The sequence below is a fragment of the Vanessa tameamea genome, chromosome 13 (genome assembly GCF_037043105.1).
Source record: "Vanessa tameamea isolate UH-Manoa-2023 chromosome 13, ilVanTame1 primary haplotype, whole genome shotgun sequence".
NCBI lineage: Eukaryota > Metazoa > Arthropoda > Insecta > Lepidoptera > Nymphalidae > Vanessa > Vanessa tameamea.
The window spans coordinates 3,890,438-3,905,325 of NC_087321.1; the positions used below are offsets into that span (position 1 = coordinate 3,890,438).

General features: G+C 29.2%; 2 protein-coding genes across 2 annotated transcripts; one reads left to right on the forward strand and one right to left on the reverse strand.

Moving 5' to 3' along the window:
* Positions 1-211: 211 nt before the first annotated feature.
* On the reverse strand, positions 212-9,471 carry LOC113397930 (uncharacterized). Its single transcript, XM_064216674.1, has 6 exons — positions 9,405-9,471; positions 8,597-8,722; positions 6,244-6,326; positions 1,406-1,514; positions 908-1,046; positions 212-359 (listed from the first exon to the last, which is right to left on the reverse strand). The coding sequence occupies exons 1-6, from the start codon at positions 9,469-9,471 to the stop codon at positions 212-214; spliced, it is 672 nt and encodes a 223-aa protein (XP_064072744.1).
* A 2,782-nt stretch (positions 9,472-12,253) lies between these two features.
* Positions 12,254-14,794, forward strand: LOC113397882 (dynactin subunit 5). Its single transcript, XM_026636408.2, has 4 exons — positions 12,254-12,518; positions 12,726-12,913; positions 13,889-14,000; positions 14,334-14,794. Exons 1-4 carry the CDS (start codon positions 12,471-12,473, stop codon positions 14,532-14,534), a joined length of 549 nt encoding a protein of 182 aa, XP_026492193.1. The 5' UTR covers positions 12,254-12,470; the 3' UTR covers positions 14,535-14,794.
* Positions 14,795-14,888: the final 94 nt, after the last annotated feature.

The window sequence follows — 14,888 nt, forward strand, 5'->3', positions numbered from 1 at the left end:
ATTTAATGTCTAATTACATTTAAAAGATGGATGGATGGATGGATGGATGGATGTGGCTTTTTTTATGTTTCTTTTTGGTGTAATTGTGAAATGTAAAATTGTTGGTAAACCAAATAAGGAGAAAAAAGGGAAAAAACATTAAAGGAATTATTTTCTATGACAAAGGTAAAAATTAAACGAACTAACAACGTGTATTTAAAATTTAAATATTTTAATTAAAATATTCTTTGCAAAGCTTCGTGATGTGATGAGAAGCGACAGCAGCGCGGCGTGGCAGTGAAGCGACGTCATCGCCAATGGCGGGTCGCACATTGAACGCTTGCAATCTACTCGTTCCCGGCATTACACGTCCTATCACCCTATTTATTTGGAAATGAAAACGAAAATAGTAATTCTTTTAATTTCGCACCTAAAAATACTGAACATACACATTATCATAAAATCTTATTTCAAATGATACCCCTTGCCGTTTGTAATACAAACACTTGGGCACTCGGGCTATTTTTTCATGTTAACTATTCGATCTGAAAATTAGAATTCTGAAAATCAACAGTAAAATGGCAGTTACAATTCTTGTCGTCATTCCCTCACGATCATAATTCAAAGTACGTATTTCCATAAAAGGCTTCAATATTTAACCGCAAATAATACAGAAACAATTTTCCTAACCAAAAATCGAACTTAATTAATTGAAACCCAACGAACCCGTATTAATGCACCGGTCAATAATAAGCGTCAAATAAAGCACATTAAACGAGACATTAATGAAAAGCGAATATAATAATTTTTACCTAAACTATAACGTCTATAAAATCTACAAATCCGATTGTTGAAATTTGTTTTAATTCTATTATGTCACAAATATGTTTTAAAATGGAAAGAAAAAAATATTAACATAACTCTGTACCTTATCATACAAGGTATTTTCAATTCCGGTAACAAAAAGTCTATTTCATAGTAGACTACTTGAATAGCTGGGCCATTATCATCTCTCACGACCAAGTTCTTAGCGCAAGATTCTCCAGCTCTTACGCTGACACATTTACCTAAAAATAATTTAAAAACTGTGCTACTAAACTGTTCTGTTCCCAACTATTATTCATAAAAAATATTCCCAAAATGAGGAACGCTTTGTATTTTTTTTATAATTAGAATAAATTTAATGTGTTTATTTCATTATATTAAAAATTATTGATGTATTTGATACATTCCGATACAGTTTAACTGATCGCCATGATAATTGCTATTCATTTGAGAACAGAGAATAATAATTTATTTTAAGAGGCATTGCAATGCCGACTTTATATAAAGTTAAATGAAGACTACTAGAAAAGCAATTTAAAATACACTTAAACTGATTTTTTATTTGAATATAATATTAGCTAATATTTACAAATAAACTTACCGACTATTTCATAAAGAACCATAACCCCTATGTCTTGTAGCGACTTATGCCATTTTAGAATGTTCTCAACAGATCCAGAATATACGCGTGTGCCATTTATATATAACTCCTATTTTAAAAAGAAAAGTTACGATTTATAAGATTATTAATAGATATTATGAAATTCTATTCGGATTTCGGTTACTCTATTAAAAAAACAAATTAGCGTATAGATAGATTTGTATAATTAACATTTAACATATTTTTTATTAAAACACTAGTATCTGTTTTCTTCAAACTTCCACCCTACTATGCGTTGTTATCCGTAACTTCCTTAACACTACGTAGCAAACTAAAGTTAGCTTCTGAAGTAGGTAAGTACTTCTGTAGAGTCGTAGACAATAGAATTATCGATAAGCATAAGGAATCGTTTATTGAATAAGGTAATGGGGCAAACAATTTGATTAATTATAATATTAAATATTGAAGTTTAACGCAAATATTATGAAATTATAAATCATAATTTAATGATGATGGAAATAAGGATAGTATGGAATAATTTACTTTATTATAATTAATATTAAACATTTTATTTATATAGAATAAATAAAATGTTATACCGTTATGTAATGCGAAATATAATTATAATAATGTTATTAATGACACTGCATAATTAACGGTTACTACAATGAAATAACAATTTTATATTCATTTTATTATTTGAATTAAAAGGTAATTTTGTAATATGTAAGTTTGAGATATATTATGCCCTAACGATCTACAAACGATGACGTAGTATTTAAATATCACAGACGTAATGGATGTACCGTTTGTATGCTTGATCTTTCTAACGTCATTCTTGATAAAGCTAAATCGTGGATATGCCACGTGATTCGTGTATGGACGGATAAAAAGCAATATATTTTATAACCCACGGCTGAATTTGGAACTTATGCCACATTGGTTTCATAGATAAAATTTCATCATGCTCATTTTATGTTTCCCTTTACTGACGAGATACATACAAAAGATAAAACACAAATAAGGCAATGAAAACGAAATAAACTCAGTGTTGCATGCCTGAATTTAAAACTGCAATATTTGCATAATGAGCCGGTCGCATTTCGGTTATCATAAAGTAATACTCGGAGTTTTTTTAAACTATATTTTCACACCATCAAAGTGTAATAACAGTTATGTAACTTGTTTTAGTAGCGCCGTCGATATATGGTAGCTATAAAATAACATAGTTGATCGTTGTTACGCTCAATAACTGTGTAAAGTATGAAATTATTTAAAAGTCCCGCATTGTACACAAACTCGTGATACAAACCATTCCAATGCTTTATATGAAAATTTCATTCGTTCCCTGAACTAACTTGAACAATGTTGTAGGTTTCCAATTTAATAAAATGTTTCTATGTATTTGACTACTGCAGCTGCTATATTATATTAAATAAATTGCGCACATTATTTTAATTCATGAGATTATATGTTCGACTTATTGATTACTCGAAAACGTCTAGACCGATTTGGATGATTTCTACTTTTCTCTATCGAAGTCGGTCCCCAAGTAGTCCATTTTATTCTTTCAAATTCAAAATATTTTCTTTAAATTATAGTAGAAATGCCCCATTTATAAGGAATTACTTATATTCCAATTTATCCCTCCAATGTGGGTTTACATCGCAAGGTGGCCGTTAAATCGTTTCGCTATTGACGCTTCATATATTTATATCAGGTTGCCCGTGTACATTAATAATATCATAACATAGAACATACCGTTTTTCAGAAAATCGGGATAAGCCCTATACATAAGAGGGCCATTACTGTATGCTTTCCATAGATTTTGTTACAGATTTAAAACAAAACCTTGAAAAACATAATTAAAACAAGTTAAAATTACTGAATCTATAAATACTACTGAATCGATATCGATTTGTCCAATACGGGCAAATCGATACCGATTCAATTGTTCTTAGTTATATTACAGTAAAGAAGCTTTTAAAACAATTAACGCTCACTTGCTGACTTCAATCACTTCCCAATTACTTTAGTCAAAATCTTTATTAGAGTTAAGATAGTTAGGAAATTGTAGGATCAGTTTTAGAAGAATTATCGCTTTTAAAATGTTACAAACAAAATGTCTTCCGGCTCTGATTACATTAATCTTACTAAGATTAATGTAATCAAATCGTTCAAAGTACGTTCGGACCTCGCGTAAATTAAAGTCAACATGTTTTGCGCCGAGTTTACGTGTCTTTAAGCGATTTTACTAATAACTAATAATAGTTTTTCGGCGTTTTCGGTGCGATGTTCCCGTGAATATATAACGTTTAACCTAACACCACAATATAAAAACTAGTTAGATCTGAACTGCTCGCAGCCGAAGGAACCGAGCCAGTGGCTTATACCTGGTCATAATAATACGAATATGATATGTTGACTAAACAAAGTCGTCTGTTGTACGACGTAGTATTTTATATTACATTTAAGTAAGCAAGCTGATATAGTTCCTGATATGTAAGAACAATAGAACACGGAAGAGCGCACGCGCAATAAACTTGTCCTGACTGTGAGCGGTTTGAATAGTTTTACGTCCTGTCGGGTTTTTCGCAAATACAAAAAGGTGGCGAATAAAGCATTCGATCAGCACGTACCGTAAGACATTAGCCTTGCTCAGTGTAAATAACTGTGTTATTTAATTTTTTTCATTGAAATTGTTAACAAACATTGTTTACAATATTTTATTAAACAATCAACAGTATGTTAAAGGTCCTACTATTATAGTCACCTGAGGTAATTGCGTCTATAAAGACAAATGTGTATTTCGATGATATCGTAGAAGCACAACAGCGTACTCTTTTTTATATTAACTGTGTCAAATAAAAGGCACTAAAAATGTGTATGGTTTTAAAATGTTGTGCTTCTATTTCATCATCAAAAGGCGCATTTGTCTCAGATAACTATACTTATTTCAATCGAAACTATAATACTGAATATCAAAGTGGTAATACAATATAAACTTAAAAAAATACGTTTCAATTGTTTAATTTAAATTTTAAAATATACAAAAGTTTGTACCGATTGTTTCTAAAAATGCATAATATTCGTGCTGGCAACGTTCTAATGGTTACGTTTGCACTAAACGGCCGTTACATTTGAATTTGTGTACATTCGTGAGAGAAAACGTGTTTCGTGTCACGTATTTGTATTTTAGAACACCGATGTAATTACATCAATGGCAAATGATTTTAGTTTGGATGTTTATTAAATTTATTTTAGTTTTAAATTTTACCATAGTATGATCGACAAAAATAAAAAACGAATATAAAGAGCACTTCATCGAACCATAAACTATTGATTGCCTTTTAATATTTCCTTAGCAGGTTATTAAGAATTCTATTCAATGAAAAATCGGTACCCATCGAGCTGTGATAAAATCATAGCGTTAACGCGACAACGATCGTTCGATGAAAGCTGCTATAGTTTTTTAAAGACAAAACGTTGAACGGATATTGCATCGAGCGCCTTACCGGCTGCTCCACCAATGAACTAGCTTTATTTACTACGACAAAATCACTCACTATTACTTCTAAGAGGACCAAGAGAAAAGTGCTGCGTTTATTTTTAATATAGACGAGCTGTTCCCGTGGCACAGTTAGCGTGATTTTTTAAAATATGGCATTAAGTTTTATGAGTAATTTTTCTGAAAACCTTTAATTTTTTAGAGTTTAATGAAAAAGGATAATATTTACATAAACGGTTCTGAAGTGTAACTTCTTTGGGTGAGAGAAAAGTAACTTTGTCCAATTTAAATGAACATTCTATCAAGAAAATTCTACCGTGTTTACTGAATTTTCACGTCTCATAAATATTGTGTTTACTAACGCTTTGCCAAAGTTTCAGGGAGCTGATCACATTTGTCGAAAGACCGATACCCAATACCGAAAAATCAGCAAATGCAGTGTAGGGCAGTTCCAACCAAAGGTAGAGCGATAATTTAAACACGGTAACAAATCTTGACTGAACTTGGAAGGCGAGCTGAGAGCTTTCTACGCCAAAGGCTTCGGCCTATTTCCAATAGTACATTACAATTTGCTGGATGATGATGATGACTGATATTAAATATTAATTATTATTATATTTTAACTATATGTATTGCATAAAAATAACATTCTATGACTGAAAAACCGCGATATTCACATTCGAGAAAGCCTCTGCTCACACCGTTAGGTAAAAGATTTAATTAAGATCTTAGAGCCGCATAAAGGACGCTCTGATTTAATTTAATTTATCGCGCATAAAGCTAAATTAAAACAGTTTTCATACAACTTTACACAGCTAATTAGTTTGAATAGCCCGGACAGGTATATTAATTTTAATTAATTAAATATAACAACCAGTTGTAATTCTAGACGACCGACATTTTGTTTTATGAAAATGGCAGGTAGTCGTAAATGGAAGACGTTTTTACGATATAACACTTCGGTTAATATTTAATAAATTACCTATTTAAAAAATGTATAATATAATTTTTAATAATTTTAGTCTATCTACTTTTATATATAAAATATATGTTATTATGTTATCGTGGTGGAAGCAAAATCAACACATTCAAGACCCTTCATTGTGATAACGGGAACCGACAATGTGTATTGTATTTTGTTCTCAGGCAATTAAAGAAGAATCTTGGACACCCAGATAATGCGAAGAAGTCTGGGAAATAACCTCGCAGCCAATAAAATGAAACTAGCTTCTTTCAAAATGAAATAACCTGTTAATGGTTGCCAATGTTCAATTTCCTCAATAAGGAACACAAAAGAGGAAAATTGAAAGAAAGACAATGATACACTTACTTTTAGTTTCTCTCCACGAGTTTTAACTTGATACTGTACTTCGTTCTTCAATAAATCAATTTCCGTTTGTTTGTTTGAAGTATCTATAGAAACAAAAGTGTGTCTTATTTTTCTTCAAAACACACTGAATTTCACCAGGTATGAACTTTACTTAATGTTAGATGAACCGACAGAGCATATTCCACGTTTATAGAAGGGCGTTAGCGTAAACCCTGATGAAATCGAGGATTCATAATTTTGATTTGATTGTTTATTTGCTTTATTTTTAAGTTATATGCCTCGTAATCTTACGAGTATATGTCGACATATTATTATTGACTGGTTTACTGGCTTACCGATCGCTTTAACACAAAAAAAAACATTTTTCATTAGTCAGTTTATAGTTAAGACTAATGTTAATAATTCATTATATTAACATTTAATTGAATGATATATACATAATAATATTTAAAAAAAAACAAATACCTAAGATATTTTTACTATAAGTAATATTCAAATATTTACAAAAGAAAACAACTAATTAATAGTAAATATATACATTATATACAAAGTAGATTTCATTGTACAATACACCTAAATTGTAACCATTACCCTATTACAAGTTGTGTAAGTACCCTCATTTTAATTAACCATCCTGTCCACAGCCTTTGAAACTTCAGCCTTGAGGTACCGAGGGGTGAAAACAGAAACTTTGTCTTTACAACTCTGGGTCAAATGTAATGAGTCTTTGGAACTTTAAGGTTTTTAAATCAACCCATTATACTTTTAGATTTCAAAATTACGAGTCGATTTAAATAATCCTTTTTTTAAATTTAGTATTGCTGTTATAATAAATTATTGTCACTGTCAACTTCGTCGAATCTGTTATTTTGATACTTTGTTTTGATTATAAAAAAAAGAAAAATAATGTACACTGTACAGTTTTAAAATTAGTATTAATAATATCTACCTATAAAACTGTCAGTGATTATAAAAAAGAAGTTCGTTTTCTTTATATTTTCCGTAAAATAAGAAATAATTTTGAATAATCTTTCGATAGTAAATGTAGTTACATTGAATATGTTAATATAAATAACAAAAATCTGATAGCACTACCAACGTTGTTTACTGATAAAACCGAATTCTATGTAAATAATCAGATTGCATCAATTACATAGATATAAATTAAATTTATCAATAGAGACTACGGCAAAACTTTTGGAATTAAGGCTGTTATTGCACGTCAAATATACTAAATATATATTAAAAATAAATTAACTGTGAAATATTTTAGGTATCTAATTCAAATAAAATATTCCTAGTATTACAAATTGTACCAATCAATCAATTTGGTGGTATTATTTTAAAATTACTTTTTAAAATAATACATATTTTGAACTAGACGAATACAACTGAAGTTAAATAATAGCATATAAAATAAATAATGTTGAAGCTGTAAATGTAAAAAACACGTCCATGCAGTCGACACTTAATCAAAAATAATACGAGTTCACGAAATATTTGACGCTTAGTAGAATATTTTTAAAACTATGCTTACCATCTTTAAACTTTATCTGGGGTTGTTGTTTTTCAACAACACGAGGTTTAAGTGTTGTACATTTTAGAGAATCTTCTTGTTTCTGATATACTTGGGATTAAAAAAGCAAGAAAAACTATTGTTGTATTATTCTTATGTCTGTCATATATTTTACATTTATTATTTTCTTTCAGAGCATATGATAAATATTACTCTACATAAAAAAAATTAAAACACGTAACAGTACACAGCGACCAATGCAAAATAAAATAATTATTTTAAATTCAATCCAATAATCCGAATATATCTGTAAATTAACTTTGATGATTTTTAAATATATTTATATAATTATTAACAAAATTATAAAATTTAATCCATCTTCCAATCTTGTACGTTAAACGGTATACGGAATGCCTATTAAAGTCAAAGTGTAATGTGAAATTTGCAAGTTCGATCATAACAAACTCTCCAACTACGAATACAAAATCCTTGCAAACTGCCATTGTTAGTTTTTCAAACCAAAATAATGCTATGGAATTAAAATCCAAGTCAGCGGTATATATTTGTGGGACACAACATTTTATCAAATTTATTCGAGTTCTCAGCGAATGCGTAATGGAAAATCGAATGAAATGTCGAAATGTTACACCATGTGAAAATAAATTTGTGATAATAAAAATTTTCTTTCTAAAATAAAACTATCAACATCTCAGTATATCATCTTTCTGTAAATAAAGGCTTTTTTATAATTTTGCGACATTCCCCTTATAGCTATCCTATGTCACCAAAATGTAAAGAAAATCCATGTTCAAAGGCTTAATAACACAAAATGCCAACCGTTCGGAATCCTTTGTGGTGCATAGCGTTTATTTTCGGTCCTTTCGGCTCCAATGAAATTGCGATTCTGGTAATCGCTGCCGAGTGCGTTAACAGCGATTGGATTAAACTCTCTATGTAATTGTCCTGACGAAAACACAATGCCTAACTATAATTTATAACTCCTTATATATAAATAAATACTTGTAGTTATATGAAAAATCTGATTAAATAAAATGTCAATATACTTAAGTAGGCTCTCTCAAGTACTTTAGAATCTAAAAATAGAAAATTCGCCACTAAGGGGGAAGTGTAATGGACATGGTAAATATAGTTAAAATACATAATAAGGAAAATATATATACTCTATTCCAACCATAAGAGGAAAAAAGAAAAATAAACAACATTTGACAGCAAATTGTCGCAATATCATTGGTTGAGTGCTTCATTAATCTATGATGTTCACTATGGATATGCGAAAAAATTGAGTTTTGAATGTCGACGAAACTATTGTCAGAATTTTGGAAGTAAAATTAAAGTGGAAATAAATAGTTAAATGTAATAGTGTCGTATTATAAATAAAGATATATTAATAATAAACACTTAGTAGTACACAATATGGCTGAATAATTAGCAAAACGCATGAAATAAGTAAATATAAGATTTGTTTATCTTTTATTCTACTTCCGTAGGAATAGGCTGTTAGTAGGTAGGTGTTAGTTTTTCAATTTGTAAGAGACAAAAATACGATGTAAATCCGACCCTACGATGGATTTTAACTGAACAAACTAAGTATGAAAAATAAATGAATAATGTTTTTTATTATTACCTGTAGCAATGTATCCAGTGCTGTTATCTGTAAATGCCGCCAAATAACGGGGATCAATTCCAGACATGATTGGACCTTGTGATTGAATTACCTAAAATCCTTCTCTGTTTAAATTTCATATATTTACTCATAGCAAAAATAAAATAAACATAAGCTCAAAGTAATTTAATTTGACAACTGTTCGGATTATAGTGAACTAGCGGCTTCGGCCAAATGTTTCTGTGTCTACGTTATACGTTGAACGGTTGAATTATATAATGTAATAATGTTTAGACAAAAACTTTTTCTGAAACACGCTGAAGATAATGGTACAAATTCTATGTCAATATATTCAGAGACTTTTGCATGATGTGCGTTAAAGAAAAACAGCGATCTTTTTATAGATTTAGATCAGCATGTTCTTTGTTATTTAATAATTTATACGCTCACTGCTTAATATTGTAATGTAATTTTAAGAATTAATATTGTAAAAAAATGGCTTTCATTTTAAACAAATCATAAATTAATTCATAGATAGATTAAACTAAACTCTACCGAAAACAATGATATATATATATATATAAAACTATTTATATAATAATAATGTTATGTACATATTTTAAAAGTAATAAAACTTTCAATTAATACTACTTTATTGAGATTGAGTGTCCAAATCTGGAAGCAAATCTTTTAAATCGTCTTGACTTAGATACTGTTATTAAGTAAAAATAGGTATTTTTTATAACTAAGTGAAAATAATATAGAGTTAATAGACTTTATAAGTGAAATTAAGGAATGAATGTAATGTTCCATACATTTGGCGAATAACTTGGCGCTTGTAGTTGAACTAATCCTGGAACGCCCATATGCATATTTATGCTTGGCGTATTGGTATTACAGGCTCTGTAGCAAGCGTGTCCAGGCCTAAAAGTTTCCAATTTAATTAAAAAAAAAACTAAATAATAATTAAAGATTTTAATAGAAATGAAACAAAAGTCAATTAAAATAAAACAATACGATTTGGGGTTTTAAGCGTTTCAATAATAGAAATTGTATTTTTGAGTAAAATTTCGAGATTTTCTTTCTCTGCAATGTATAAATGGGATCCACCGACCCATTGAATACGTTCCAAACATTGTCCTTAAAGAGATAGGCCTTAGCCCAGCAGTGGGATTTACAAAGAAATAAGAAAACCTAACGTTTAAAATTGATAAATATCTGATGCAAAAATTCACTTAGAAGTCCAAGTTATTAATGATTTTTAAGTTCCTGCGATGACTGTCCTCGGCACGGAATGAAGAACCCTGGCCACTAGTCTTACAAAAATAAAACTACCCCATTTCAAACCCTGAATTTCGTAAGAGGCGACTGAAGGATTTTTAACTAAGCACGTCTTCTAATTGAGTAGGCAATCCAAGAAATTTTTAATTAATATTTCCATGTAACTTAAATACTACGACGAAACAATATATAGGTATATACGGTATACGGGCAAGTACATTATGAGATGATGTATGTATTTATTCAAATTACACGTTAGATAAGCAACTCTAATTCATAGCTTACCTACAACTTACTTATTTGCTGCTAGTTAACCTGAGACAAAGTTCAACTTTATACAAAATAGACTATACTTTGTAACGTTCAGCGAATATAAGTACATATACAAATAATTGAAAATTAAAATGAAAAAACTATTGTTCGAATAATATTGTAAAACAAGCGCTTGTTCCTTTTTTGAAAACAACTAAAATAATTTAATTTTGAAAAATATTTAATTAGCCAAACAGATAAAGTCCGTCTTAGGTTCTTATGTTTTAAATAAAAGATAATGTCAAAATATAAGCCCCCTGGAGCTTTCCAATCTCACAATCTCCCGGCTACTTACATAGTAATATTATTTCCTGTACTAGTTGCTGAAAACGCAATCATTTGATTTCCCTCGGGATATTCTGAAAAACGTTGATTTTACGATACAAATATTCTATGGTATTTTGTTATTTGTTGTCTGAAAGTTTTTATCATTTTATATTACTTCTTAACGCCTCGATAAAGACTTTATAAGATGTTGTTTTTTTGTTTAAATAAAAGTGGTTTTGGTTTAAATACATTGTACACTATGTAGACATATATAGTTAGGTTAGGTTAGACAGGTTTTTTAAATGACGCCATTCTGTTAATTTGTTTGTACTAAAAACAATGAAATGAATATGTAATTAATAAAAAATACATATCTAATTAGCAAAGCTGCCACTAACCTGCGCCTATTCTTTGTTCTCTTATAACATATCGATCCATTTTTTAAATAATAAATTTATAGTATAAACAGACTTTCAAATGCAAGACGCTTAAAAAACTTATTTAGGCGCCAATTTTTATTTATTTCTTTGCATTACAATAATGACAATGGCAGCATATTTTTCATCTTTAAATCATAGACAATTTTCTTATTCAAAATAATACGAGAATTATTTATTTAATTATAATAAATATATCTTTAATCTTTTGAAGATAACTTCTGTAATTACAAAAGCTTTCCATAAATGTTCAATTTTATAACATTTTCTTCGTAAAACTATTTTTGCTCATATCAACTGACTGTGAAAATAACGTTTAAATAAGAACTTGACGTAGATTAATGTTACCAGTTTAAAGGTTACCCTCCTAAATTTTAAGGTAAAAACTGATACCAGCTTTTTACTAAAAATTTGAAAGGTTGTCGGAGATTACCTTCGATTAAATCACAATATATGTATGTATATCGAATGAAATAAATCTATATTGTCAAATTTCCCAACATCTTGATTGTTTTGGAAAATATATCTCACGCGAGCGGAGCAAAAGTTCAAGGGCTGGCGACACTGCTGTCGTAACGACGTAAGACGTCAAGTGAAAAGTCTTGTTTATTAGTCATTTTCACTTAACATTTTTGTAATTTTATATTTCAATATATCATTACTTGACATTATAATAATAAGATAGAAAATATATCAGATAGGGATTGAAATAAATATGCACTCAACTTGAAGTTGAATTGTTAAATATTTGTTAGGAAAACTTTTAGTCTACGGATAAATATAATAAAAAATGGAGCTTCAAGACACGTACTATAACAAATCTGAATACGTCGAAACTGTAAGGAATAAACAATATATTTTAATTTCAAATTTTTCGAAATACTTAAGGAAAGACGCTTATTATATGTTGTTGATTATTTTATATTCATTTACACATAATTTTATTATTGAGTGATACAAAAACAATTCGATGTACGATTCGAATGATAGTCAAATCAAAGTTATAAAAGTTTATGTTGAATTGTAAAAAAATTTTGTTTTACAGGCTTCTGGAAACAAAGTCAGCAGACAAACTGTACTCTGTGGATCCCAAAATATAGTATTACATGGCAAAGTTATAGTTCAAAGCGATGCAATAATCAGAGGTGACTTGGCTAATGTTAAAACTGGGAGATTCTGTATTATCAGTAAGGGTTCAGTTATTCGGCCACCTTTCAAAAAGTTTAGCAAAGGGTAAGCTATAGAGAAGAATATATTGAGCAAGTCTTGTTTAACTACATTATTATATGAAAAAATCATTAAATCAAGTTCACAAATGGGGTTGTCAATAAAGACCAACTAACACTAAAACTATATTTTTAATAAGAATTGTAAACCTACTAATAAGTCTAACAAATATAAGTATTGATTGAGAAGTTACTGGCCTCTCAGATACAGGGTTTCATAATTTAGGGGTAATCTTGTGCTACTTTAATATTCTTATTGTTTAAATGTAGACTAATTTTTATGTTAATTAATTGAATGGTATAGAAGTTGATGTCATGTAGTACTATGTAGTGGCAAGATACTACAAATTTGATAGGATAAAAACCTCATCAAATGAGCTTATTGAAAGATTATAATAAATTATCTGTAAAAAGAACGTACATTTCACACAGTTTTTACAGATAATTTATTATAATCTGTGAAAACATTTTATAATTAAATAACTAAATTCATCATCCACCTGCCCTTATTCCAATTTACTTGGGGTGCAGCATGTCTTCTTCTTCCATACTTCCCTATCTAATGTCATCTCACAAATAACACACAATCCATCCATCTTTTCATTGGTCGTCCCCTTCCTCTATATCCATCTAATTAATAACTAAAATATCACATGCAATTGTACTGGTGTATCATGAACGCTGTAACCCCAAATGTGACATGCATAAAATTAAATACACCATACATACAATTTCATTTATAGATTTATTATTCTATGACGTTTGATTATTATGAATAACTATTCAGATACCTAAAGATGAGTTAAGGTTGACATACTAGCAACAGTAGGTTTTTAGGCATAAAAAATGTCCTATGTCCTTCCAAGCTGCATTATTCTGCATACAAATTTTCATTAAGTTCAATTTAGCAGTTAACCATGAAAGTGTCTGTCTGTTGACAGACAAAGTTACTTTTGCATTTATAATATTATATTTTTTTCAGGGTTGCATTCTTTCCTCTACAAATGGGTGATCATGTTTTTGTGGGGGAGAATACAGTCGTAAATGCTGCTGTTGTGGGTTCATATGTCTATATTGGAAAAAATGTTGTTATAGTAAGTAAATAATATAGCAATAATAAAATAATATTTATATATTTTTAGGAACTACATAAATATTTCCTTAAAATTTATTCTACTTCCTTAACAGTGTATGCCTTGTTATTTTTTGGTGGCTAATTTTTATTTTTTATTTACACATAGTTAACCTTTTTTGTAAGATGATTAATCAAAAAACAAAAATTAACTACTAAATTTATCGATGAATAGATATTAAGACTAGCTATGTTAAACAAAAAAGTACTATTTAGCCTACTCTGATTTCCATATAACTTATATTTTATATATAACATTGTATATATGTATAACAATATATGATTTTAATTTTAGGGTAGAAGATGTGTACTTAAAGACTGTTGCATGATTGAGGATAACTCAGTGCTGCCGGCAGAAACGGTAGTGCCTTCATTTGCAAGATACTCTGGCAACCCTGCAAGACTCATAACAACACTTCCTGAAGCAATGCCTGATTTAATGACTGAATTTACAAAGAGTTATTATCAACATTTTTTACCAACTACTGTGAATTAAGAAATGTAAAGAGAAATCTTTAAACATTGTCAGCTGACAGAAATCAATTATGTAGAAAAAAAAATTGTCAGACATTATGATTTATGTATTACTTACTTTCAAACTATCAACAATTAACATAATATTGCACTTGAATAACTTTTCCGAGAAACGTGTTGATTTGAAAATTATAAGGGCTAAATTAATCATAATTTATAGTATGTTTATGATAGTCACCATGTAATATATATTTATAACAATAAATATTAAGTAAAGGCTACCATTTCGTCTTATTTATTTTAAAGGGGTTTGTATAACTACTATGGAACATTTGCGGCCAGTAATTATTACGAATGTATTTTTGTAGTTATTTTA

Coding starts and splice junctions, on each gene's coding strand:
- LOC113397930 (XM_064216674.1), bottom strand. CDS start 9,471: ATGTCTGGAATTGATCCCCGTTATTTGGCGGCATTTACAGATAACAGC. Junction 8,723..9,404: donor CACTGGATACATTGCTACAG/GTAATAATAAAA, acceptor TGTTTTCGTCAG/GACAATTACATAGAGAGTTT. Junction 1,515..6,243: donor CTCGTGGAGAGAAACTAAAA/GTAAGTGTATCA, acceptor TTTTTAAAATAG/GAGTTATATATAAATGGCAC.
- LOC113397882 (XM_026636408.2), top strand. CDS start 12,471: ATGGAGCTTCAAGACACGTACTATAACAAATCTGAATACGTCGAAACT. Junction 12,914..13,888: donor TTCAAAAAGTTTAGCAAAGG/GTAAGCTATAGA, acceptor TATTTTTTTCAG/GGTTGCATTCTTTCCTCTAC. Junction 14,001..14,333: donor TTGGAAAAAATGTTGTTATA/GTAAGTAAATAA, acceptor TTTTAATTTTAG/GGTAGAAGATGTGTACTTAA.